The 26,832-nt window shown below is 43.3% G+C and overlaps 2 protein-coding genes across 3 annotated transcripts in view; one reads left to right on the forward strand and one right to left on the reverse strand.

The window, feature by feature from the left end:
• PACRG (parkin coregulated) overlaps positions 1-22,320 on the reverse strand; it is a 495,432-nt gene extending 473,112 nt beyond the window's left edge. The window contains exon 1 of one of the 2 annotated variants that reach the window (XM_029058403.2): positions 21,909-22,316. In XM_029058403.2, the coding sequence (XP_028914236.1) occupies positions 21,909-22,064 (156 nt within the window). In that variant the 5' untranslated portion in view covers positions 22,065-22,316. Of the gene's footprint in view, positions 1-21,908 lie in introns of both variants that reach the window. The other variant, XM_007657764.4, reaches the window with a different exon arrangement.
• Positions 22,321-22,532: 212 nt separating this feature from the next.
• The window catches only part of PRKN (parkin RBR E3 ubiquitin protein ligase), a 1,416,888-nt gene continuing 1,412,588 nt past the window's right edge, over positions 22,533-26,832 (forward strand). The window contains exon 1 of the mRNA XM_029058315.2: positions 22,533-22,635. Coding sequence (XP_028914148.1) covers positions 22,629-22,635 — 7 coding nt within the window. The 5' untranslated portion in view covers positions 22,533-22,628. The remainder of the gene's footprint in view (positions 22,636-26,832) is intronic.

Below are 26,832 nucleotides of genomic sequence, written 5' to 3' on the forward strand. Positions count from 1 at the left end.
TAGTCCCAAGGTAGATTTGGGACTCATCCACTTAAGAGGCGGAAGATGCAGCCATGGTGAAGGATGCCAAAGATCTGTCGTGATCTAAACTGCAGCTAAGGCCTTGCCAGTGAGGTAATCTGGGTTGGGTTGGGCCAAAGTTCAACTGTCTCACAGAATCCCGGAAAGAATTAAAGCAAGGCTTCTCCTCTGCTCCACAGCCAGCTGAGGGGAGTTGTCCCTCTTTATTCAATTTCAATAAGAGAATCACCTTAATGGGATTATGGGTTTGTGGGATTTGAATTAGAGAAAATGGATTTAACTCTGAACAAGGTACCCATTCATCCTTTGCTCCAGTTTCCCCATCTGTAAAATGGGGATTAAGACTGTGAGCTCTACTGTGGGATAGGGACTGTGTCCAACCTAATTAGCCCCAAGGCTATGGAGCACACAATCACTGGTATTTAGTGAGCACCGTGTGCAGAGCACTGTACTAAGTGCATGAGCGAGTACAAGGGAGAGTGTAAGAAGCAACGTGGCATAGTGGAAAGAGCCTAGACTTGGGAGTCAGAGGTCATGGGTTCTAATCCCCGCTCTGCCACTTATCAGTTGTGTGACTTTGGGCAAGTCACTCAACTTCTCTGTGCCTCAATGACCTCACCTGTAGAATGGGGATTAAGACTGTGAGCCTCACATGGAACAATCCTATTACCTTGTATTTACCCCAGTGCTTAGAACAGTGCTTGGCACATACTAAGTGCTTAACAAACACCAGCATTATTATTATTATTACTACAATAAAGCAGAGTTGGTAGACATTTGCTGCATGCCCAGTTTAATGGATGTGATGTCCCGTGTGCATTGTTGACCAGAGTCTGTGGAGTAGGTCAGTGGCCCTAACTCCAAATTTTCTAGGAATATTGGCCCCAAGTAACCTACTTGCATAAAAGGAATATTTTTGCAATTTTTCAATAATGTACAATGGACCCCTGTTGAAACACCCTTAGAAATTTAAAGAAGGTGGTCTCTAAATTCTATTAATCTTTCATTTTTGCATCCTGACCGACTTTTCATGTTTAACTCACCCACTCCTGCTCCGCTTGTAACTGAGCTTCCGATGTTCTCATCTCCTCGAAAAACCCAACAAGGAACAGCTAGCAAAGGCAGCCGATGCCAGAAGAGTCCAACCCATGACAAGTCTTTGAAGCATCCCAAAGGGATGCTTGTATCCCAAATTGAAAACCTAGTGTGTTTTTTTTTTTTTGCTTATAAATCACTCAACTGGTGAAAACAAAAATCTTCATTTGCTTCCAGAATGGTTCCATTCAAGGATGGTTCAAGACCCTTTCCAAATATATTTACCCTCAAATTTAATGATCAACTTTGAAGTTGCAATGAAAGCAGGAAAATTTTCTTTCTACAGAAAATAGGTTTGATAAAGTAGAAACAAATTGACCCAATTTTATTATCTATATAGTAAGCACTATAATTTAATCTCACCATAAATGATAATTTTCCAAATAAATGACCAACTGGAGTTGTAGGTTAATTTTTTCCCTCTCAGGGTTACACCTGGAGCATTTCCAGTATTCTACCAGTCTCAACTACGTGAGGAAGAGTCAAGCAGAGGCATATACATTGCATTCCTAGCTAGGGCAGTGGCTAGCGAGTAGAAGGCAATCTGCTACAAGTCAACTCACCCATTCTGGGCAGCAGCAGCAATGGAGAGAGTCGAGGGTGTAGACTTGAGTTTGCTGCGCAGGAGGAGGCAATGGTAACCACCTCTGTATTTTTACCAAGAAAACTCTATGGATACACTACCAGAATGACTGCAGATGGAGTTGGGGCTCTGTGGGAGAGATGAAGCCATGGCATTGCTAAAGGTCGGAGATGACTCGACCGCCTAAGACATGACTACGGTTAAGCATAAGACAAGGTTAATTTTCTAAGATCTGTAATAATCTGAAATGCTTTGTTCAAAGCTTGAAACAGCTTGAGACAATATCTTCACCTCAAAGTAACTGAATAATGAAAATTTTACAATACTAAAACTGGGTTAAGTTGTAAAATCAAATTCTTCAAAACAGGGAGATTCAATAATACAGTATTCACAGGTCCTGGCTTCTATTTGGTTCAAAGGTTGGGTTAAACCCTGTTAAGCATAAGTGTGTGTGTGTGTGTGTGTGTGTGTGTGTGTGTGTGTAATCACCCAGATATGTATATATACACACATACACATGTACAGATATATATAAAATGCAAATGCTCATAAATAAGTGAATCACTTTCACTGACATATTTAATATGTGTATACTGTCAAAATGCCATGTAAGATGATAAAAATATCAACTTCTGCTATTACTTTTAGGTTGGTTCTTGATATTATGAATCAACATCTACATTTCAAACTGCTTTCTACTATCTATTGGCTTTCAATGAAGCTCTCTACATATTGCATTTGTTTTTTCTCATTCTTCCCATTAATTTTATAAAAGCGGTACATTTAGAATTCAAAATGTTTAGGAGGCATTTTTAGTTGTGTCTCTAGCAGGCAGTGCATATTATTTTCAGGATCTAGACTGCTTTATTCAGGAAAAAAATGGATTATTAAATACAACGGGGACTGACAGAAGCTGATTTGAGAAGAATGAAAAGTTACCCTAGGAACTTCCCCTTGGGGAAGCTAAGGAAAAAGCGGGGACTGATTGCGTTATGAGCACTGGAATCCTGTCGAAAGGATGAAATAATGATATTAAAGCAAAGCAATATTTTTCTTAAGTGATTACTGTGTGCCAGGTACTGTACTAAGCTCTGGTGTAGATACAACATAATTAGGTTGGAAACAGTCTGTTCAACAAGGGGCTTGCAGTCTAAGTCAGAGGGAGAACGGATATTGAATCCCCATTTCACAGATGAGGAAACTGATCTAAGGAAAAATTAAGTTCCTTGCTCAAAGCCATATAGCAGGCATGTGGCAGAGCAGGAATTAGAAGCCAGGTCCTCTAGCTCCTGCTGTTCTTTCCACTGGGTCATTCTGCTTCTCAGTCACCTGATCTTTTGATGAACCATGTTTTATACATTCTAAGTTGCAGATAAAATAGGTGCATTATCATTTTAGGGTCAAATTGTGTGTCCAGGGATTTAAATCAACAATTTGATAAACTTGAAACACAATGGAATTACCTAAAATACGTGAAAATGGTGGTTGTTGCTGTAGTTTCCTGTAAATCACAGGAAGTCCAGGCAATAATAATAATAATGATGATATCTGAAGTGCTTATGGGCCAGGCATTGTTCTAAGCGCTGGGAAAGATACAAGGTAATCAGGTAGGCGACAGTCCTTTTCCCATATGGGGGTCACAGTTTTAATCCCCATTTTACATATGGGGTAATTGAGGCCCAGAGAAGTGAAGTTGCCCAAGGTCACACAGCAGACAAGTGGTGGAGCTGGGATTAGAACCCATGACCTTCTGACTCTCAAGCCAGTGCTCTAGCCACTACATAATGCTATAATCAATATGATTTTGCACCCAGGATATGTGATTATAGATATTCACTTATGTTAGCTTAGTCACAGGGCGGGGTGTGTGTCATAAAGGGGTCTAGTTCTGTATTTAGAGACCACTCTAGAAAATATGAGCAAAGACGGACCCAAAGGCATATTTTTATTATGTCACATCAATTGCGTACGTTGAATTCCCCTGCTTGCAGAGCTTTAAGGAGAAATACAGAGGAAGCATTGCACAGGGTTCCTAAAATCCTAGAGTATAACGTCTAATCAATTATTAAGTATTAATGCTAATGCCTGTCTCCCCTTCTAGACTGTAAGCTGCCTGAGGGCAGGGGATATGTCTATCAACTCTTTTTATACTGTATTCTCCCAAGTGCTTAGCACAGTGGTCTGCACAAAGTGTTCAAACACCATTAATTGCTTAATCAGGGAGCCAAAACAAACACAAATATATATGCATCTACAGCTGAGAAAAGTGAGAGCTCAAGGGTGTGTGTCTCCTGGTAGGGTAGACTACATTAACTTGAAACACTGTCACTGTGAATGGAGTGGGCATAAAAATGGTGAGACCAGAATAAAGAGGGTGGAAGATTTTAGATTAGATATTTGTAACCAGAAGAATTAAGAAAATCCAAGATCAAAGTACATTTCTTCTTACAAGGGCTGAGTTCAAAATCTCATGTGATTTCTATCATACCCCATCTGGGGAAAAAAGAGCACCTGGGAGAAATGTTTTCTTGGTACTATAAAAGCATAATAAGGTATTTATTAACTGCTTCCTATAAGATAAACATTTGGGTAGATACCAAGTAATTACATTGGTCACAGTCCCTGTCCAACCTGACAGCCCCAAAGAGGGAAGGAAGAACAGCTTTTTTTCTTTTTAATGACATTTGTTAAACACTCACTATATATCAAGCACTCTGGAATCGACACAAGGTAATTATATTGATTATAGTGCCCTTCCCCCCCCCCCCCTCCCCCCCGCAACCAATTGAGCTTAACAGCCCAAAAGGGAGGGAAAACATGTAATAATAATGACTGAATTTAAGAACTTACTATGTGCCAAGGATTATTAAGTGCTGGGGTAGATACAAGGTAAGCAGGTTGTCCCAAGTGGGGCTCACAGTCCTAATACTCATTTTATTGATGAGATAACTAAGGCCCAGAGAAGTTAAGTGGCTTTTCCAAGGTCACACAGCTGACAAGTGGCAGAGCCGGAATTAAAACCCACAACCTCTGACTCGCAAACCCATGCTCTTTCCACTAAGCCATGGATAAGGAAGTTAAAGCACATAAAAGCTAAGTGAATTGCCGCAAGTCACATAGCAAATGATTGACAGAGCCAGAAGTGGAATCTGGGTCTCCTAACTCTGAAACCTGGGCTATTTCTCCCAACAACGCCTCTTCACAGGAAACCAAACAAAAAAAATGCTATAGCATTAGGACCCAATAGGTGTCTGCTTTTTTTTCTTCCAGTTCCCCTTTCAGCACCCCACTTCCCTCAACTTGAGCAGGAATACATCTTCTTAAATAATAAATTCACAGTGAGAATATAAAGTACTTATTGCTGGTGTCAACAATGAAATTATCTTCAAATTTAAAATATTGTGTAAACTTACTTTCCAGTCAAATCATAATTTGCACAGCCTTTGATCTCAAGACTCTTGTTAAATGTTTTAAAGGTTTAAAACAACTTCCCCAAACTCAGAAAGACAGTTAATTCAGATTTCAATTTAACTGGCTAGAGGAGATTCTGAAAGATGGCAATCTAGCAATTTGTTCCATTTTTCAAAAGTAAAAACTCTGACCTTTGACTTAGGAAGAAAAACACTGTTACACACAGCTTAGTTTGGCATCATTCTTTACATATTTTGGGACCTAATTCACAGCATTTCTGGATTTGTAATGAGGGCCAACCTTTTACTTGATCTTTGATTTTCACATCCAGAAGGTTTTAGATAATTCTAAAAATGTCAATCTCTTGTCACATTTTTAACAGCAGTTTTAGGGTTGAAAGTTCATTATTTTTAACATCGGAGAAGCAGAAAAATCAGAAAATCTTATACTTTCTTTGATCTGAGTGATGGAAAAGCTGCCCGTATATGCCCAAATGATGAGAGTTGATGAATGACCACTTACATAAAAAACTCTTACCAAGTTGTGCTGTAATTAGAAATAAATGCTTAGTACAGTGATTTGCATAGAGTAAGCAGTTAATAAATAAGATTGAATGAAGAGAAAGGGTGACTGTGGTGGATTTGAGTAATGGTAAAAGTCACAATAGTCCAAATACCTTAGGAATCTAAATAAAATTTTTAAAAAACAATTCTGGAAGTAGCACAATCGCAAAAACTGGTTAGGGGTTTAGATATGAAGTATATATTTTAAGTATTAACTTGTGAAAAAGAACCAACATCTAATACACAAGACGTAAATGGAGTTTCCCATGGGGTGCATTTTACATGCTACGAATTAGTATCTGTTTCTGAGACAGGGGCAATGTAATTTCCTTTATACAGTATTGGGAAATATCACTAAACTATTTTTCATCTTTATTAAAATAATTCAAATCAAAACCTCACAATATTAAATGAACGAGGAACTGTAATCGGATTCTAAGTCTTACAGATGGCTGCAGAAGTGAAAGCTTGTTCTGCTGGCCACAGAAGAGGTTTTCCCACTTTAGTGAAGAATTGGTTTCAGTTTAGGTTGAACAGCCAGCTGTCACCATTCGTCACGTACCTGGTTGCGATCTCTTTCTGAACATCTCTGCATAATTTTGAAGTCCTCTCAGTCTCCTCTCTCTGGTCGCCCCGTCTCTGTACCTTTCACGTAGCACCCCACTTCTGCCCCCTTTCCCACATCTTGTCCCACTCTCAGCTCACTCCCATCCCAACCCTTCTTACCGCTCACACTTTCCCCTCCATCCAACTCCCATCCCCATCTCCCATAATCTCAGCCAACTATGGAACCCCCTACTCCCCCTGGGAAAGCTTCCCTTCATCCTTGGCCTGTGTCTGACCCATTCACTCCTCCTCCTCACCATTCCTGAAACCTGGCTCTCCTCGGGTTGACATTTTCTCCCATGCCCCTCTCACCAGAGGCAAGGGTCTCATCTTCTCCCACACTCCAAGACTGGAAAAGGGGAAGTCGGCTTCCTTCTTCATCCCTGCCGCTTTTGCACCATCCCATCTTCTCCATCCCTCTCTTTCCCTTCCTTTGAAGCCCCAGTCATCCACCTCTACCACCCACTCCTGATACTAGTTCGTCATCTAGCTGTTCCCTAGGCCCCCCCTCCTATTTTCAGAACTACTTGGATCTTTTTCTCACATTCCTCTTTCTCGATCCTTACATTGACCCTCTGGGGAAGCAGCATGGCCTAGTGGAGAGAGCCATGGGCTCTAATCCCCACCATTTGTCTGCTGTGTGGCCTTGGGCAAGTCACTTCACTTCTCTGTGCCTCAGTTACCTTACAGTGCCAGACACTGTTCTAAGTGCTGGGGTAGAAACAAGATAATTGGGTTGGAGATAGTCCCTTTCTCATATATGGTAGTTTTAATCCCCATTTTACAGTTCAGGGAACTGACGCACAGAGAAATTAAGGGACTTGCCCAAGGTCACAGCAGACAAGTGGCAGAGCCAGTATTAGAACCCAGGTCCTTCTGACTTCCAGGCCTGTGCTCTATCCACTAGGTGACACTGCTTCTCTCTATGTAGCTTAGTGGAGAGAGCACGGGCTTGGGAGTCAGAGGTCATGGTTTCTCATCCCTGCTCTGCTACTTGTCAGCTATGTGACTTCGGGGAAGTCACTTTTTGCTTCTCTGTGCCTCAGTTACCTCATCTGTAAAATGGGGATTAAGACTGTGATCCCCAGGTGGGACAACCTGATAACCTTTTATCTACCCCAGTGCTTAGGAGACAGTGCTTGGCACATAGTAAGCACTTAACAGAAACAATCATTCCTACTATTACTATTATACCTGTGTAGAACTCTAACTGTGAACACAAATTAGATGTATGAAATACATATATTTTTAGAGTGGAGGCTAATTGGGTGAGCTGTGTGCCCTAAGTACCCTGGACATCCTTGTTTGTTTGGCCAAGAGCATAGAGTCAGGAAAGCCGGGTTTGATGAGCAATCAGTAGTAAGAGACTGAGTAGTTGTCGATACCAAGTGTAAATGTTGAAAGCTTAAGGAATTTTCAATTAGAACCAAATGAAAACAGCAATGGGCATCCACAGTGATCCCCAGGATTACATCCATGGGCAAAGGGTGATTAAAATCTCCAGACTTGATTAGAGAAAGCCCCTAGCAGATTTTCTATAATAGTACAAATATTGCTCACACCTAACATCACAATAAAGGACAGCTTATGTGTACGTACACTGCAGCTGGGACTTTGGTTCTGCATTGGCCTTTTTGGCAATGCATGTACCCAGAGGTGAATTCCCCTGTCAGTGGATCTTTTTCAAATGCGAAGGACAACTATAAATAGAGGGCCAAAAATCTTTGTGGGATTTTTTTCTAGTGTTCCATTATACTCTGCACACAAACACACCATCCATCCTTGAAAAAGGATGACAAAATAGACTCAAGATAAAAATCGGGAATGCAGGTACTTTTAAAAATTAATGAAGAATCTTTCTTGTAATTTGTGTTTTGGTTACAATGGCTAGGAAAATCTGTTTTGAAGTTTCAAAACAGTTAAAAATATTCATTTATATTAAAGATGGATTTTATTTTCCCTGATATATATTGATATATATTGATATATATATATATATATATTGATTCATGAATCCCTTGCTATATATATATATATACATATATATTTATATAGCAAGGGATTCATGAATCAATCTGTATTAATGCCCCAGGGAGGACAGTTGGGTATCAGAGCTACTGGGGAAATCGTGGCAGAGTAATGGGGACAAAGCTGACTATGGGTTTAATTAAATCAACATCTGTCTCACCCTTTAGACTGTAAGCTCCTTGTGGACAGGGAATGTGTCTGTTATATTGTATTCTAGCAAGCACTTAGTACAGTGCTCTGCACAAAGTAAATGCTCCATAAATATGAATGACTGACTGCGGAGGCAAGGAGTTGTGGATATAGCTGGGCTCTCCACAGTCTTCCTTTTTGCAGATCAGGGAACTGAGGCACCAAGAAGTTAAATGACTTGTCCAAGATCCGACAGCCGGCAACTGGTGGAACGAAGATTAGAACCCAAATCCTTCTGACTCCCAGGTCCATGCTCTAACCACTAGGAAAACATGCTTCTCCTTGGAAATCTCTAAATGCTGAAAATGCAATTTCCCATCCCCATCACTCCATCGTCGAGCTGGATGCTTGGATACTTAGACTTGCTTCATGAAGTGGAGAGAGCATAGGCCTGGGATTCTGAAGGTAATGGGTTCTAATCCTTGCTCCGCCACCTGTCTGTTGTGAGACCCTGGGCAAGTCCCTTCACTTCTCTTTGCCTCAGTTACCTCATCTGTCAAATGGGGATTGAGGCCGCGAGTCCCACGAGGGACAGAAACTCCATCCAACCCAATTTGCTTGTATCCACCCCATTGCTTGGTACAGTGCCTGGCACACAATAAGCACTTAAATACCACAATTATTATTATTCTAATTCTAAACCTCAGTCACACCATTTCCCCCACTGGATCAGTCAGCCAACCAAATTTATTGAGGACCTACTGTGTGCAGAGTAGTGTATTAAGTCCTTGGGAAAATACGGCAGAAGTAAAACCACATTTCCTGCCCTCCAGAACCTACAACCTGCAAGAATTGCTACAGTGGTAGTGAACTGTCTGCGTTCTACTCCCCCTCTGTTTTTAATAAGGCTGGTATATAGACAGAACAGATGGTTAGAAGCTACAAATGATCTCAACTCTCAGTTTGGTCTGAAGACACACACAAAACGTCCAAAGTAGTGAAGACAAAGTCATCAGAGCATAGCAAATTGCACCTTGAAATTCTTTAAAAAGTCCTTGACTGATATTTTCCTACCGTTTCCAGGTTGGAAAAGATGACAGTGTGTAAAATGACATTCTGCGCAAAGCACTCCAGTCAAAAACCTTCAGAGGCTGCCTTAATTTCTATAAAATGGAGATTAAGAGTGTGAACCCCATGTGGGACAGGGACTGTGTCCAACCGGAATAATTTATAATAATAATGGCATTGGTTAAGTGCTTACTATGTGCCAAGCACTGTTCTAAGCACTGGGGTAGATACAAGGTTATCAGGTTGTCCCACGTGGGGCTCACAGTCTTAATCGTTATTTTACAGATGATGTAACTGAGGCAAAGAGAAGTGAAGTGACTTGCCCAGAGTCACACAGACAAGTGGCAGAGCTGGGATTAGAACTCATGACTTCTGACTCCCAAGCCCAGGCTCTTTCCACTAAGCCATGCTGCTTCTCTATCCCAGCGCTTAGAAGAGTGCTTGGCACATAGTAATCACTTAGGTGCCATAATCATTATTATTAGTCTACTCATCAGAGACTCGACAACAGGTTTTAAGACTCTCAATTAGCAATCATACTCTTATTTGTGCCCTCTTCTCCCACCACACCCCAGCTCAGGATCTACATTCAAATTAACTACCTCAGTATACCCAATTCTCATGTCTCCTGCTGTTGAACTCTTGCTCACATTATTCCCTACTGGCAACTTTGTCCGCCTCTGTATCCACCCTCAAAGACCAGATGAAAAAATCACATCTCCTCCAGGAGACCTACCACAAGTTAATTTGTAGTCTCATATTTCTATCCTGCCACTCCTACATTAATATTTTCACCTCACTTAAGCACTTGGGTATGCCCAAGCCCCCAAAGCACTTAATGTATATATATTACTGTGTATACTTATCTGTATGTATCTTTCCTTTTCAATTACTTCGTCTCTAATATAATGTCTTTAATAATCATCTCTATGCAGATGGTTCCCAAACCAACATTTCCAGCCCTGACCCCTCTCCTTCCCCGCAACCTCACATTTCCTCCCGCCTTAAATGTCTATTTGGATGTCCTGCTGACACTTCAAATTAAACATGTCCAAAACTGAATGCCTTATCTGTTCCAAACGCTGACCTCCACCTATCTTCCCCATCACTGTAGACAACACCACTATCCTCCCTATTCCACAAACCCATAACCTTGGCGTTGTCCTAGACTCATCTCTCTCATTCCACCCACATAGTCAATCCTGTCAGTTCTACCTTAAACAACAATGCTAAAATCCACCCTTTCTTTATCCAAACTGTTACTGTGCTGATCATATCCTGCTTTGATCACTGCATCTCCCTCCTCACTGACAGCCCAACCTACTCCAGGTTGACAGTCTCTCCCTACTCCAGTCCTCTGCTGCAGGGATCATTTTTCAACAAAAATGTTCACTCTGTTTCCCCACTTCTCAAGAACCTCCAATGACTGCTCATCCACCACTGCAAACTACTATTTCTGGCCCGTTTGGACATTTGGTATTCGCTCCACCTTCAACCCCGCAGCCCTTAGGTACCTATTTTTAAATTATACATTATAAAATTATTTATTCAAAATTAAGTGAAGCGGCACTTAGTACAGTCCTTGGCATGTAGTAAGCAGTTAAATACCACAGTTATTTTCAGCTTTTCACCCCCACGGCCTGCTTGCTGCCCTGGGGATCTCATGGAACTTTGCTGAAAATAAGCAGCTTTGTGCTCAAATAAGTGGGGGCAAATCAGCACTGCTAGCTTCTGTGGCCATGAGCTATGAGTATGGGGGACCCTTAGGGTAATTAGAAGGCATATTTTGGTAGAAAAACACATTGCCTCCACCAAACATTCTTTACACCCACTACGCTGAGGAACGATAAAAAATACTCTCATCAAACGTCCCTTAGTCAAACCACAAAAGGCTGATGAGGTATGTTATTAAGCATGCCCCTGCAGAGGCAGCCTATGAGTATGATTTCCCAACAAACATGCAATTTCTTTCATTTACAATTAATAAGGAGCAGCACAACACCGCGTTCATTAACCAAAAATGAGGAAAAGAAAATCCAAAGTCCATTACACATAATGACCAGTAGGAAATGAAATCTCTTTTGCGAAATCAGCTTTTGACAAGCAATTTACAACGGAAGAAAAATAAATCCCACCACTGGCAAAGGTCAGAAAGTTTTGGTCAATAACCTAATTGCTTCTCCAACTTAAAGAGGCTACTGTATCAATTCCTGCTACTGGGGAATATTAGCATGTCTTGAGGATGTCACGTCTTCCAATCTGGCAGTAGCAGCAAAATATCCAAAAAAATGGGTTCTTAGAGAGTTTCAAGGTGCAAACCACTGTGCTCTGAACATGCTGTCTGTTTTATTTGGAGGCAGTGTTGGAGGAAGGAAGTATCAAACCTTGTTTCATCGACTCCCAAGCAATCTGCAGGGAGTGTGTCTACCAACTCTGATATACTGTCAGTCAATCCTATTTATTGAGAACATACTGTGGGCAGAGCACTGAACTAAGCCCTTGAGAGAGTACGCTATAATATAAAAGACACGTTCTCTGTCCAAAACCAGCTTACAGTCTAGAGGGGAGACAGACATTAATACAAATACGTTACAACTATGTACAAAAGTGCTGTGGGCCTGGGAGGAGGGATGATAAAGGGAGCAAATCAGGGTGATGCAAAACAGAGTGGAAGAAAAGCAAGAGAGGGCTTGGTCATGGAAGGCCTTTTGGAAGAGATGTGCCTTCCATTAAGCTTTGGGGGGCATAAGGCGGGTGGTGAATGACTGTTTCTCGGCTATGAGAAGGGAGAATGTGAGGATGTATCAGGACAGAGGCAGATAGGATGAGGGCAAGAGGTCAGCGGACGAGATCTAGTTACAGTAAGAAAATTGGCACTAGAGAAGCAACTGTACTCTCCCAACCACTTGATACAGCACTCTGCACACTATGAATGCTCGATAGATACGATTGATTGAAATGACATATTTACACAGTTGAGGGAAATCAAATTTAACTGGTTTTTTTTTGTTGCTTTGCTTTTTACCATTTGCATTGAGTGTGTCTATTTCTACCAGGGTTGAGCAAAACAGGATCACAGCCCCTGATGATGATGGTATTTGTTAAACGCTTACTATGTGCCAAGCACTATTCTAAGCCCTGGGGTAGATACAAGGTAATCACGTTGTCCCATGTGGGGCTCACAGTCTTAATCCCCATTTTACAGACGAGGTAACTAAGGCCCAGAGAAGTTACGTGACTTGCCCAAAGTCACTCAGCAGACAAGTGGCAGAGCCGGAATTACAGTGCTGGTATTTGTTAAGTGCTTACTATGTGCCGAGCACTGTTCTAAGCGCTGGGGTAGACACAGGGGAATCAGGTTGTCCCACGTGGGGCTCACAGTCTTCATCCCCATTTTACAGATGAGGTAACTCAGGCACCGAGAAGTGAAGTGACTTGCCCAAAGTCACACAGCTGACAAGTGGCAGAGCCGGGGTTCGAACCCATGACCTCTGACTCCAAAGCCCGTGCTCTTTTCCACTGAGCCACACTGCTTCTATGAATTAGAACCCATGACCTCCGAATCCCAAGTTCGTGCTCTTTCCACTAAGCCACAATCCTGCTGAGTGGTGTGCGTATCAGGGTTGGGGGTGGAGAAGCTGCTTTGGCTGTTTCTGAGACCAGTTTCAGGAGCTGTGTCCAACCTCATCAACTTAGATCTATCTACCCCAGTGCTCAGAACAGTGATAGACAGAAAACATTTCATATAATAATAATCATTCAATCATAGTTATTGAGCTCTTACAGTGTACAAAGCACTGTACTAAGTGCTTGGGAGAGTATAATAAGACAATAGATATTCTCTGTCCACAACAAGCTTACAGTCTAAGGTCTTTTCTTTTGCCATATGCCTAGGCTTATACACCAGAAGCGCTCACCTGTCAAAAAAATCAAATTCCCCCGAATGTTATAATCGCCTTCCCTTCCACTTAGTATCATCCCGATTCTGCCACTTGTCAGCTGCATGACTTTAGGCAAGTCACTTCACTTCTCTGGGCCTCAGTTCTCTCATCTGTAAGATGGGGATAAAGACTGTGAGCCCCACGTGGGACAACCTGATTAACTTGTATCTACCCCAGGGCTTAGAACCATCCTCGGCACATAGTAAGTGCTTAACAAATATCATTATCATTACTTCTCTCTCATTGACATACATCCACTGCCCCCATCAATTATTCTATTTAAGCGCTTTATTCTAGACCTTTAACTCCCTCCTGAAGCTCCTGGTTTCCCCAGCTTCCCTTCTGGTGGCCTGGCATCCTTCACAATACCAGCTTCCCGATCTCCAGAATCCACTGTCTTATTCATCCCAGATATGTCCTTCTAGACTGTAAGCTTGTTGTGGGGAGAGACTGTCTCTTTCGCTTTATTATACTTACCCAAGCACTTAGTGTAGTGCTCTGCATATAATATGTGCTCAATAAATACAATTGAATGTCAAGAGCTCTCTCACCGGCTTTCAAATCCTATCTGTATCTCTTACCCTTGCTCTCACCTTCTTAAGTCATTTGCATCTACTCTTCTTCCTTTCTCGCCTGTCATTTTCAACTCCTCACTCTCTGATAGGTCCTCCCACTCCATCTTCAAACACCCTCAGTCAATCAATTGTATTTATGGAACACCTACTGTGGGCAAGCACTGTACTAACTGCTGGGGAGAGTACAACATCCCCACCTCTTTGGATTTCCTGCCCCCGACAATATCCCCACTCTCATTTCTGTACCAACTGTTCGAATGGGTTGTAAACACCCACTGCTTCCACTTCCCTTATTGCCCTTCTATAATCTAATTTCCATCTTCCTCTTCAACCCATTAAAACTCCTCTCTCCAAGGGAGAGAACTTCTTGCCAAATCTAACAAACAGGACGGGTCCCCGCTTAGCACAATGTTCAGCAACCAGACGGCAACCCGATAATAGTGATAGATTTTGAAATATTTCCATTGAAGGAGATTTTCACTTTTTGACACCTTAAGTTGAAAAAGATGTCAGTTTAAACACCTTCATCATCACATTCTACTTGGTCACCAAGATGATAACTATTTTAAGGAACAATTCATTGAATAGAAAGTAAAATAAAAAAGTAGCTTTTTATTGAACACCCTTGTTGGGGAGGGACTGTTCGATCTGATTATCTCATATCTAACTCGGTGCTTAGCACAGTGATTACTACCTGGTTAGTGCTTAATAAAGCCTAATGTAAATCCAAAGCAACCAATAGAGCCAAAACAAAAACCCAGAATAGAACGGCAACATTATATGCAATAGCCTTGCCGCATATTATGCCCCAAATTGTTCCTTTTATGACAAAGTACATCATTCCACCTGACATGCATTTTATCTAGGAAATACAGTTATCAGAGGGCAGTAAATATTCTGGCAAAAATAACACAGCTATCTTATCAAAATGAAATCCTAAGGCAAACTGCCTATGTGAATGTCAGATTTATCAAGAATTCAAGTTTTCCCAAAGATCAACCTTTTATTTTTGCCTCTACCCACGAGTAAAATTGCATAATTTTCTCCAACACTTAAAGATGAGTTTAACTTGATAGTTACTGGCTATTTCATAATTACAAAACTTTATATTGGTATGAACAGATGAAGCCACCTATTCCACTTGCAGGCACTGTTTCTTGGAAACTTCTTGTGCTTTGCCTCTGGGTCAGCGTAACTGAAATGGTTAACTCGTACTAAAGCCACCTCATTGGAAAGCAGCAAGGAATGAAGATGGAACTGGACTCAAGTGGGTAATGATTTTGCCCACACACGGTGACTGGCCGGAGAGAATCAAGACTCCATATCTTGCCCAGCCATGATTTGGATGACAGTGAATTTAAACTCCTCTGTGCCTCAGTTACCTTGTCCATAAATTGGGGATTAAGCATGGATATGTCCAACTTGGTTAACTATTCCAGCAATTAGTATAGCTTCTGGCATACTAAAAACTTAATACTAGATAGATCGAGATAGATATTTTAGACAATTGCAAAGTCATTACTTCATAAAATAGTCTTATCTGTGAGCCCCAAATGGGAACACAGTGGTGTTCAACCCGCAAAACTATTCCACTACCTAGTACAACACCTGGCATAGAGACATGTAGATACATATTTTAGACAATTACGATGTCATTACTTCATACCAATATCATTAGACTGTTAGCCCCAAATGGGATGAGGACTCCGTCCAATCTGATTAATTTGTATCTAATCCAACTCTTTGACCAGTTTCTGGAATACAACAAGCACTTCAACAAAATAGCTATATCTATACGTAGCTATCTATAGGTATAAACAGATATAGATGTACCTATATTCATAGATATGTGAACTTATGGAAACAGCTACAGCTATGTTTATATATCTATATCTCTCTATATTCATGCAGCTATATAGATTTCTATATCAAGATATCTATATCTACATATATAGGCATCTAGAGAGATAGATATTGATATCTACATAAACAAAGATATAAACATAGAGATATGGCTATATCTGTAGTCTTTTTCTGTCTATATATATTCATATTTCAGACAAGTGCAATGTCATCACTTCATAACATTCACATCATTAGACCATGAGTCCCCAAGTGGGACAGAGAGTCTGTCCGACCTGATTAACTTGAATCTACCCCAACTCTTCGAACAGTGCCCAGAACATAGAAAGCGCTTAAATACCATAATAATGATTCTAAACTGCAAGCCCATTGCGGGCAGGGATTGTCTCTATTTGTTGCTGAATTGTACTTTCCAAGAGCTCAATAAAGTGCTCTGCACCCAGGAAGCACTCAAATACAATGGAATGAATAATGATAGTAATTCAGAGTCCAGAATGCCACTTTCTGCAGACCGTGACACCATCTGCAGAGATGCTCCAGGCCCCAGCTTAAATGACATCCTGGGACAGAGGGAGGGAGTAATCGAACACGACACGCGAAGTTCCTTGTGGGTGAGAGAAGATGTCTCCTGAATGTAAACTTGATGGGAGAATAATAATGTTGGTATTTGTTAAGCAAGTCACTTAACTTCTCTGTGCCTCAGTTCCCTCATCTGTAAAATGGGGATTAACTGTGAGCCTCTCATGGGACAACCTGATTCCCCTGTATCTCTCCCAGCGCTTAGAACAGTGCTCTGCACATAGTAAGCGCTTAACAAATACCAATATTATTATTATTATTAAGCACTTACTATGTGCAGAGCACTGTTCTAAGTACTGGAAGGCAATGTGCCTTCCAATGCTGAAGTACTCTGTCCTCCCAAGTGTTTAGTTCAGTGCTCTACACATAAGCACTCAAAATCCAGTGCTTGAGTCCAAGCCAGAATAATAATAATAATAGTACTTGGCATGCAGTTATTGTGTTCTAAGCACTGGGATTAAAGAATTTATTCGGATTGGACAGAGCCCCTGTCGCACATGGGGCTCACACTCTTATCTCCACTTTACAGATGAGTTAACTGAGGCACAGAGAAGTGAAGTGACTTGATCAAGGTCACAGAGTAGACAAGTGGTGGAAATGGGTTTAGACCCCAGATCCTTCTGACTCCCAGGCCCGTGTTCTATCTACTAAGATATGCTGCTTCTCTTGATCATGGTGGGGGAGATGGCTGACGTGAGCAGCTGAGCTTCCCGAGAGAGTAGAGGGAAGAGAGCACGGAAGTGTGGAATGGGGAATAAATACAAAGCCTTGTGGACATCCACCGTTAGAAGACAAAAAACCAAAGGAGAGCCAATAGGTCAAACTGAGAAGGGTGGTCCGAGAAGTCCCATTTTAGTACCACTTCAGCAAAACCGAGGCCCGGGAGGATTTGCAGGAGAAGGACTTGGCCCAAAGTTTCAGAGTAACAGAGGAAATCCTCAGAAGAACCCAGACGAGGATCAGAATCCAATACAACCCTTTGTTTTTGACTACAAGGAACATTTGGTTTAAAGAGAGCAGTTGCAAGCACTTAGGACAGTGCTCTGCAATCAATTTATTGAGTGCTCACTGTGTGTGGAGCACTCTGCTAAGCACTCGGGGGAGTACAAAACAACAGAGTTGGTAGACATGTTGCTTGATCACTCAGTAAGTTCTCAATGAATACCACTGATTGACTGCAGCAAAGGGGTAATAATAATGTTGGTATTTGTTAAGCGCTTACCATGTGCAGAGCACTGTTCTAAGCACCGGGGGTAGATACAGGGTAATCAGGTTGTCCCACGTGAGGGGTAGAAAGCATTATCATGGGCTGAGAAGGGATCTGGAGGAGAGGAAATAAAGGCAGTGACTGCCTATCACTCTTTCAAGGAGTTTGGATAAGAGGCACCGGGAGAAGGGGCAGTAGTTGGACTGGGCTGTGGGATTTAGAGAAGGTTTTTTGAGCCTGGAGGAAAATTGAGCATGTTTGAAGGCAGAAGGGAAGAAGCTAAAAAGGGCATGAAGACCTGAAAATTGCAGTGAGGTAGGCATGAAAGTGGGCACAGGTGCTTTTGGGAAGGGTCAAAGAATTGGGAAAAAAGGTGGGGCAACTCCTCTGGAGAAATAACAGCATTTGTTAAGCACTTACTACATGCCAGACACTCTACTAAGTACGGGGGTAGATACAGAGTTGGACATAGTCCCTGTCTCATGTGGGGTTCACAGTCTCGATCCCAATTTTACAGATGAGGCAACTGAGGCACTTGAAGTGAAGTGACTTGTCCAAAGTCACACGACAAGTGGTGGAACCAGGATTAGAACCCATGGCCTTATGACTCCCAGGCCTGTTCTCTATCCACTATGCCAGGAAAAAAAAAAAAAAAAAAAAAGAGTGAAAAGTGTCAGGGGGACTTTGGCAAAAAAATCAATTGTATTTATTCAGAGCTTACTATATGCAGAGCACTGTAATAAGTGCCTGGGAGAGTACGACATAACAGAAACATTCCATACTCTTTGTTGCACAAGATTTATATGTTTTCATAGACACACAAACTACAAGATTTAGACCATTATATCTAATTTACTTATAGCACAAGGGAGACTTTCTTCCCCTCAAGGAAACCCTGTCACCATAGCCACATGCCCAAACCATTTCTTTCGACACTAATAATAATAATAGTGGTATTTGTTAAGCGCTTAGTACTTGCCAAGCACTTGACTGAGCACTGGAGAATACATTGGACACAATCCCTGTCCCACATCAGGCTCACAGTCTTAATCCCCATTTTACAGTTGAGCTAACAGGCCCAGAAAAGGGAAGTGACTTGGCCGACATGACACAGCTGGGATTAGAACCCATGACCCACTGATTCCCTGACTGGTGCACTACCTACTAGGCCACAGTTCGCTACTTCACGCTATGGTCAAAATGGCTTACATTTCAGGTACTTGCTTCCTAATGGCCTAATGGTGTAATACCATTACACCATTGGGAAGCAGCATGGCTCAGTGGATAGAGCCCGGGCTTGGGAGTCAGAGGTCATGGGTTCGAATCCCAGCTCTGCCACTTGTAAACTGTGTGATTTGGAACAAGTCACTTCACTTCTCTGGGCCTCAGTTACCTCATCTGTAAAATGGGGATTAAGACTGTGAGCCTCACATGAGACAACCTGATTACGCTGTATCTACCCCAGCGCTTAGAACAGTGCTCTTCACATAGTAAGTGCTTAACAAATACCAACATCATTATTAATACCCAAAACATGTGGTGAACACACTGCGGGGAAAGTGGACAAGTCAGGACCCTGTAGTCGGATATTCCGGGCCTTCTTTAGGCCTGAGTGGATCCACAGCCTCTAGGAACCTCCACTCATGAACGGACAACCCATCACCTAGGTGCAAATGTTGCTGTGTGCTATCATGAACTATAAATCCCATGGTCTAGTGGATAGAACACAGGTCTGGGAGTCAGTAGGACCTGCGTTCTAACTCCAGCTCCGCCTCTTGTCTGCTGTGTGTGACCCTGGGCAAGTCATTTCACTTGCCCTCAGTTACCTCACCTGTCAGATCAGGGAATAAGACTGCAAGCCCTACGTGGGATCAACCCATGTGTCTTGCATCTAGCTCAGAGCTGAGTACAGAGCAAATGCTTAACCAATATCATTAAAATTAAAAAAACAAAATCCCAACAGCTACGGGGTGTACCCAGCTTCTGGGGAAATGAGTTGGGGTCTAGCTTGAAGGTAGGTCAGGTAAGGGCCTCAGAACCTGGGGTACGAACGGAGAAGTGCCTAGCCAGGAGTCCCTGATTCTAGTGATCTGAAAATTATGGAACATTCAAAAGCCCCTAATAATCTCACCTACCAATGGACACAGTGGAAAAATCTGATTCAATATGCAGCAGTTAAAGTGTATATAAGAAGCAATATTGTCTGTGCTCATTTTCTTCATCCACGGTTATTGGCACTATTAACATTTTCATTTTTACAGTGTAGAAGCTACAAATACAGAGTGTTGGGGGACAGCGAAGGCAGTTGAAAATTGAGAAATTGTGACGAGAACACAAGAGCTTGAGTAGGTTGGCCGTTTTGAAAGTCGTGGTTTAGGTTGGGTTGCTTACAACACACTCATTGGGTTTAGTATGTCCTGATATTCCAATTGTATTATATGGGGTTATAGTTTAAAAAAATGACTTCATATTCACTGGATAATAATCTGGTTGCTGACAAGATGCATCTTGGACTATGTATAAGGATACCATATGTTTAACTTTAATATACTTTGTGATAAATAATAATAATAATGGCATTTGTTAAGTGCTTACTATGTGCCAAGCACTGGGGTAGATACTAGGTAATCAGGTTGTCCCACGTGGGGCTCACAGTCCTAATCCCCATTTTACAGATAAGGTAATTAAGTCACAGAGAAGTTACAGACTAGCCCAAAGTCACACACCTGACAAGCAGCAGAGCCGGGATGAGAACCCATGACCTGTGATTCCCAAGCCTGGGCTCTTTCCATTAAGCCACGCTGCTTCTCCATAAATGTTATACTCTGATCTATTATAATCAAAGGAAATATACTTTAGGGTTTTTTTTTTTTAGATCAGCTTTTGCAAGTACCACATGAAAAAGTACAGAGGGGTTTCTTTACTAACTCTGTCATACTGTACTTATCCAAGTGCTTAGTACTGTGCTCTGCACACAGTAAGTGCTCAATAAATACGATTGTTTGATTGCCAAAGAGTTTCCCGACTAGCACCACAATGCATTTAGGTTATAACTTCACCCTAAATTACACCTGAACTACCTCTTTTTAGGCTGCAAAGATGTCTGTGAGACGAGATTTACTTTTAGACAGAATTCTCAGGTATCCCATTCAAGTCTGTGGGTTCCGCTTCAAGTCAAAGGTGATGACTCCGTGTGGGCCATAAATCCATTATTCCTGCTTGAGAATGTTTCCTTGCCCTTAAGGCACCAAGGAGAATTGATGATTTCTCAGGATTAGGCTCATTTTGTGCCAAGTCCGCATCTTCTAATAGGGAGATTTGGGGGACAAGGAGCAAAGCCAACCTTTCCCATCTCGAGTCAAACTCTCAGAAGGGAGAACAGAACAGGCCCAGTAAGCTCTTAAGAAGCATGTGTATATCTTTAAATCACATATTATTATTAAGATCAAGTGCCGAGGAGTCATTTCCGAGTCATAGCGACCCCGTGGATATACTTTCTCAAAAATGTCCTGTCCTATATCATAATCCACAACCTTTCTAATGGTTCTTCTGTAATCGTTATGGAAATCATATATTATAAAGTACTTATTTCTCCACATGAATATCTGCATTCCCCTCTGGACTGTAAGCTAGGTATGGGCAGGGGACACGGCTGCTAATTCTGTTGTATGGGACTCTCCTGGGCGCTTAGTATAGTGCTCTGCACATCGTAAGCATTCAATAAATGCCACTAATTGATTGTTTGCAAGGTGTTACTGTAATGTTTGCTAAGCTTGACCCCAACATCTGTTTCCCCCACTCCCCCAACATCCCAATCTACCCAAAATACCCACAGTAAGAGAAACAGCTTGGCTTGGTGGAAAAAGCACGGGTTTGGGAGTCAGAGGTTGTGGGTTCTAATCCCCCCTCTGCCACTTGCCAGCTGTGTGACTTGGGGCAAGTCACTTAACTTCTCTGTGCTTCAGTGACCTTACCTGTAAAGTGGAGATTAAGAGTGTGAGCCCCATTTGGTACTACCTGATAACTTTGTATCTAGCCCTGTGTTTAAAACAGTGTTGGGCACAGAAAAAGTGCTTAATAGCATCCTCATTCTTATTATTATTACTCCTACTACCAGGTTACCACTCACTGACCCGTTTCCATCTACACCATCCATTTCAACTGGCCCATGACTCAGGCTAGGAGCCCCTGCTACACCCCTGCCAAGTGAGTGGACATCATGTAGAAGAAATCACTTACAACTGTGTTTTTCATCATGGCTTTGACGGTGAAGCCTTCGGAAATCTGGGGTTGCTGCTGGTGGCTCAGGGGTTTCTGTTGAGGCTGAAGCCTGATCCTCTTCTGCTGCTTCTCTGGAGCTTTGGTCAGGCCCAGGGTCTCCTTTTCTGCCACCATCTTCCTAGACCAGGCCCCCAGTACAGAGAGATGAGGGTCACCGCCCCCCCCCCCCCAATAAATGATAATTATAATAATAAAAATCCAAATCTAAATCTCCCACTCCCTTGCTTGTCTTATTCCCTTCTCCAGGTCTCTCTTAGCAGCTCTTAAGTGCAGGAGATTTGGGGGAAAGGGGAGGGGTGGGGGAGGAGGGAAAGGAGCTCCAGCTGCAACAGGCTGCTGGAGGAGGAGCTCTGTCGGTTGCTAGGCGACACATCAACAGCGGGGGCGGGGCGTTCCCTCTGACGTCACCTGGAGGGCGGGGCTAGAGCGAGGGGGCGCCGGAGGAGCGGGTTCGAAACTACATTTCCCGGCAGCCCCCGAGGCAGCCGGGCACGGGCGCATGCGCACTCGTGGGGGGCGGGCGGCCGGAGCGGGCTCCAAACTACATTTCCCGGCAGGCGCCGGGCGGTCGCGCAGGCGCAGTGGCGGGGAGGAGGAGCTGGTCTGCAAGCTGCGGAGCTGACAGCTGGAGCGAGCGGTGTGTGCACGGTTCGCACAGCACCCCATCCGCCCGTGACCATGATAGGTACGTGGGTGTCGTTCAGGTACAATCTCTTGTCTCCACCCCCTCTCCTTCGCCCAAGGTCTCCGGAGCTGCAGTGTTGAGCAGAGAGCTCACCTGACTTTGCAGAAGGGCAAGTTTGGTTGGGGTGTTTTTCCCAGTTGAGCCCCATTTCCACCCCTAGTGACCCAAACCGCTGCTTCTCTCTCGGTTTTTCGAGCCTTCAAAGGAGCGAAGCATTGGTGAGCCATCAAGCGATCGCGTCGATTCAGCGTTTACTAGATGCAGATCGCTGTGCTAAGCGCTGGGGAAAGTCCAGTGCGGCTGGAAAGGTGCCCAACTCCGTTTTTTTCATCCAGTTGGGGTCGTCCTCGCCAACCCTAAATCTCGGGTCTCTAGCTCTAAAATCCTGCCTGCTCTCTTCGTCCCTCCGCATTCAGATTTCAGAGTTTGCCCTTGTGCACCTCTGTAGGGACAGTGGATCTGCTCATCTCCAGCCCCTACGTGATTTCTTCTCGCCCCCGCACTCGAATTGAAGAGTTTGCACCTGTGCTCTTAGACCCCGTGCAAGAAGGTTGATGAGATCTGGTAATGATCCCAGCCCCCACCTCCAAAACCTTGCTCGATCTCTTCCTCACCCCCCTCATACAAATTCAAGTTTGCACCTGTGCTCTTGGATCCCGAGCAAAATGGGTGATGAGATCTGGTAATGATCTCCAGCCCCCACCTCCAAACCCCTGCTCGATCTCTTCCTCACCCCCCTCATTCAAATTCAAGTTTGCACCTGTGCACCTAGCTCCCGGGCAAGAGGGTGATGAGATCTGGTAATAATCTCCAGCCCCCATCCTCACAACCCTCATTCAAATTCAAGTTTACAACTGTGCTCTTAGCTCCCGTGCAAGAAGGTTGATGAGGTCTGGTAATAACCTCCAGCCCCCACCTCCAAAACCCTGCTCGATCTCTTCCTCACCCCCCTCATTCAAATTCAAGTTGGCACCTGTGCTCTTAGCTCCCGTGCAAGAAGGGTGATGAGATCTGGTAATAATTCATTCAATAGTATTTATTGAGCGCTTATGTGCAGAGCACTGTACTAAGCGCTTAGAATGTACAGATGGGTAAGACATAGAGACAGTCCCTGCCTTTTGACGGGTTTACAGTCTAATCTCCAGCCCCCACCTCCCCTGCTCCATCTCTTCCTCACTCCCCCCCACACCCATTCAAATTCAATTTTGCACCTGTGCTCTTAGATCCCGTGCAAGAAGGGTGAAGAGATCTGGTAATAACCCCCAGCCCCCACCTCCAAAACCCTGCTTGATCTCTTCTTCACCCCTTTCGTTCAAATCAAAGAGTCTGCACCTGTGGTCTTAGATCCAAGAAGGGTGATGAGATGGGGTAATAATCTCCAGCCCCCACCTCCAAAACCTTGCTCAATCTCGTCCTCACCCCCCCCCCCATTCAAATCCAAGTTTGCACCTGTGCTCTTGGATCCCATGCAAGAAGGGTGATGAGATCTGGTAATAATCCCCAGCCCCCACCTCCAAAACCCTGCTTGATCTCTTCCTCAGCCCCTTATTGAAATCAGAGTCTGCACCTGTGGTCTTAGATCCAAGAAGGGTGATGAGATCTGGTCACTTCCACCCCTCACCTCCATAGCTGTGCTTGACCTTTTTCATCCTCTTCTCTTTTTGTCTTCCCCCCAACTCTTCCAAAATACACACACACACATGAATTCGCACTTGTGCTCCTAGCAATCATGCCAACAGGGTTATGAGATCTGGAAATCTCCAGTCCCCACCTTCAAAGCCTTGCTTGATCTCTTCCTCACCCCCTCTTATTCAAATTGAAAAATTGGCACCTATGCTTTTAGATCCCATGAAAGAAGGGTGATGAGGTCAGGTCATGGCTATCCCTCACATCCATAGCTCTGCTTGACCTTTTCCATCCTCTTCTCCCTTTCTCTCCCACCTTTCTCTCCCTTTCCTCCCACCTCCCCCAACATACACACACACACACACGAATTTGCATCTGTGTTCTTAGCATCCTAGCACTCATGCTAACAGGGCTATGAGATCCAGCAATCGCAAACCCCCACCTTCAAAGCCTTCCTTGATCTCCATCTCTGCCCCATCACTCAAATTTTACACTTTGCACTTATGCTTTTAGTTGCTGAGCAAGAAGGATGATGGAAACTGGTAAACTCCAGCTTCCACCTGTAAAGCTCAGATTAACAAGCCCCCCCCACCCCCCACTCTTTCAAATTTAAGAGTTTCCACTTGTGTTCCTAGCTCCCTTACGAACAGGGTCATGGGATCTGGGAATGACTGATCACCCCCACAAAAGGTCCTACCACCTCCTCAGGAAGCAGGATTGTGGCTGAGCTTACTTAAGATCCTTGTGAGGTTAGTGGTGTGTGTTACACATTAGCAAAGGCCGATTCATTTTGTAAAGCTTTTAACCAATCCTCACTTGTCACCCAGATTTCATTCCCTAGCATGCTCTCCCTTCTCACCCCTGTTATTTTTCTTCCAACCTCTCTCTTCCCACAAAGGTCCAAAGAAGGTGAAGCATGAAATGTCAGTGACAATGACAGTACAAAACAGAAAACACACACATCCCCCAACTTCTTGTTTTTTGTCAGCTCTGCATGTTGAATATGGTCCTTGCGATCTGTGCCGAAGGGCCACAGCATGAGCCTGTGTTTGACACTTTAAGTGATCAGTTAAATGCATGGAGGTGTTGCTTATCAAATATTGAGGGTTTTCTTAAAAGTTATCTTTGAAACTTTACATAGTACAAGGTTTAGTAAAGTGTGGGGAAGGGTGATGGACGTCCATTCACCACTACCCACTCGAGGTGAGATAGGCGGCAGAAACCTCTTCCAGTCCAAACTTCCTGAGGGCCAATTAGGGCCGCATCCTTTGCTGGAATTTCACTGGGAAGCAGCATGGCTTAGTGGAAAGAGCACGGGCTTGGGAGTCAGAGAACCTGGATGCTGATTTCAGCTCCCTTGCTTGCCTATTGTGTGACCTTGATCAAGTCACTTAATTTCTCCATGCCTCCATTTTCTCATGGAGAAAATGGGGATTTAGGTATGTGGGAAAGGGACTGTGTCCAATCTGATTATCTTGAATCTGCCCCAGTGTTCTGTAGAGTACCTGGCACATAGGAAGTGTTTAACAAGTACCACAAATTATTACCATGTTGTGTAGCCTAGAGTGGGATCCAAGATTGGAATGATAAAACGGCATCAAGGCCATGCAGTGTGAGGCTTCAGTTTGGCTTCATGCATTCAGCCACCCAAGGCATGAGGTATTTTATTGCTGCTGTATATTTTTTTTTAGTTCTTTACATAGTTGCTAGCTTTTTTTCCCCCTCTAAGAGAACAAAGGCCATTCACTATTGCATAAATATTTAAGCTTGCTGGATTCTATCAATAGTTTGGGGGGATAGTAGTTTGCAATGGAGGTAAAAACATGAAAAAAACACCAAATAGTGAATAAGTACGCTATATAGTTTGTGGTTATTTGGATCAGCCTACCCAGATGAGTCAATCATTAAGTGCTTACTGTGTGCAGACGACTACACAAAGCATTTGGGTTGAGTGCAATATAATTATCTGACACATTCCTTGTCCACAATGAGCTCACACTCTGAAAGGGATAGTCAGTAACTGAATGAAGTTGTAAATATTGGTGGTTATCACAAGCCCCCTTGGTTTATACCAATCAGGACCTTCCTGGACCAGGGGAGCCTCAGTGGCACATAGTCAAGTCAAACCACACCTCTGATCATCAAGGTAACTGAGGAAAGTTTTATCCTTATTTTGACCAATGTGCAATGGATTGACACCCGCAAACACATTCCCTCACTCCACCAAGGGTCCAATACATGTCTGTGGCCAAAGGAGCTCATTCTGCCAATGCTTCTGTTTCCAAGTTCTGCTGCTTCCAAGTGCTACTCTCTGCTATGTGCCTTTGTGACCTTGATCAAGTCACTTAATTTCTCTTGCTTGGGTACATGTCTTCTGTATGTCCCCTCACTATTCAAAATGAGCGCCTTTTATCTGCCTTAGGCATCGCAGCTATGTCTCTACATGGTGGTCATTAATTGGTCCAGGCCCATTATGGAGTAGAAAAGGGAGAGAGTGCCCCACCTCCCTCCATGCTCTGCCCCCACAGGCCTGCAATCACCTGTCTCAGGTAGAGCCATCAGTGTCTTTCA

This window comes from Ornithorhynchus anatinus, chromosome 2 (genome assembly GCF_004115215.2).
Source record: "Ornithorhynchus anatinus isolate Pmale09 chromosome 2, mOrnAna1.pri.v4, whole genome shotgun sequence".
NCBI classification, from domain to species: Eukaryota; Metazoa; Chordata; class Mammalia; order Monotremata; family Ornithorhynchidae; genus Ornithorhynchus; species Ornithorhynchus anatinus.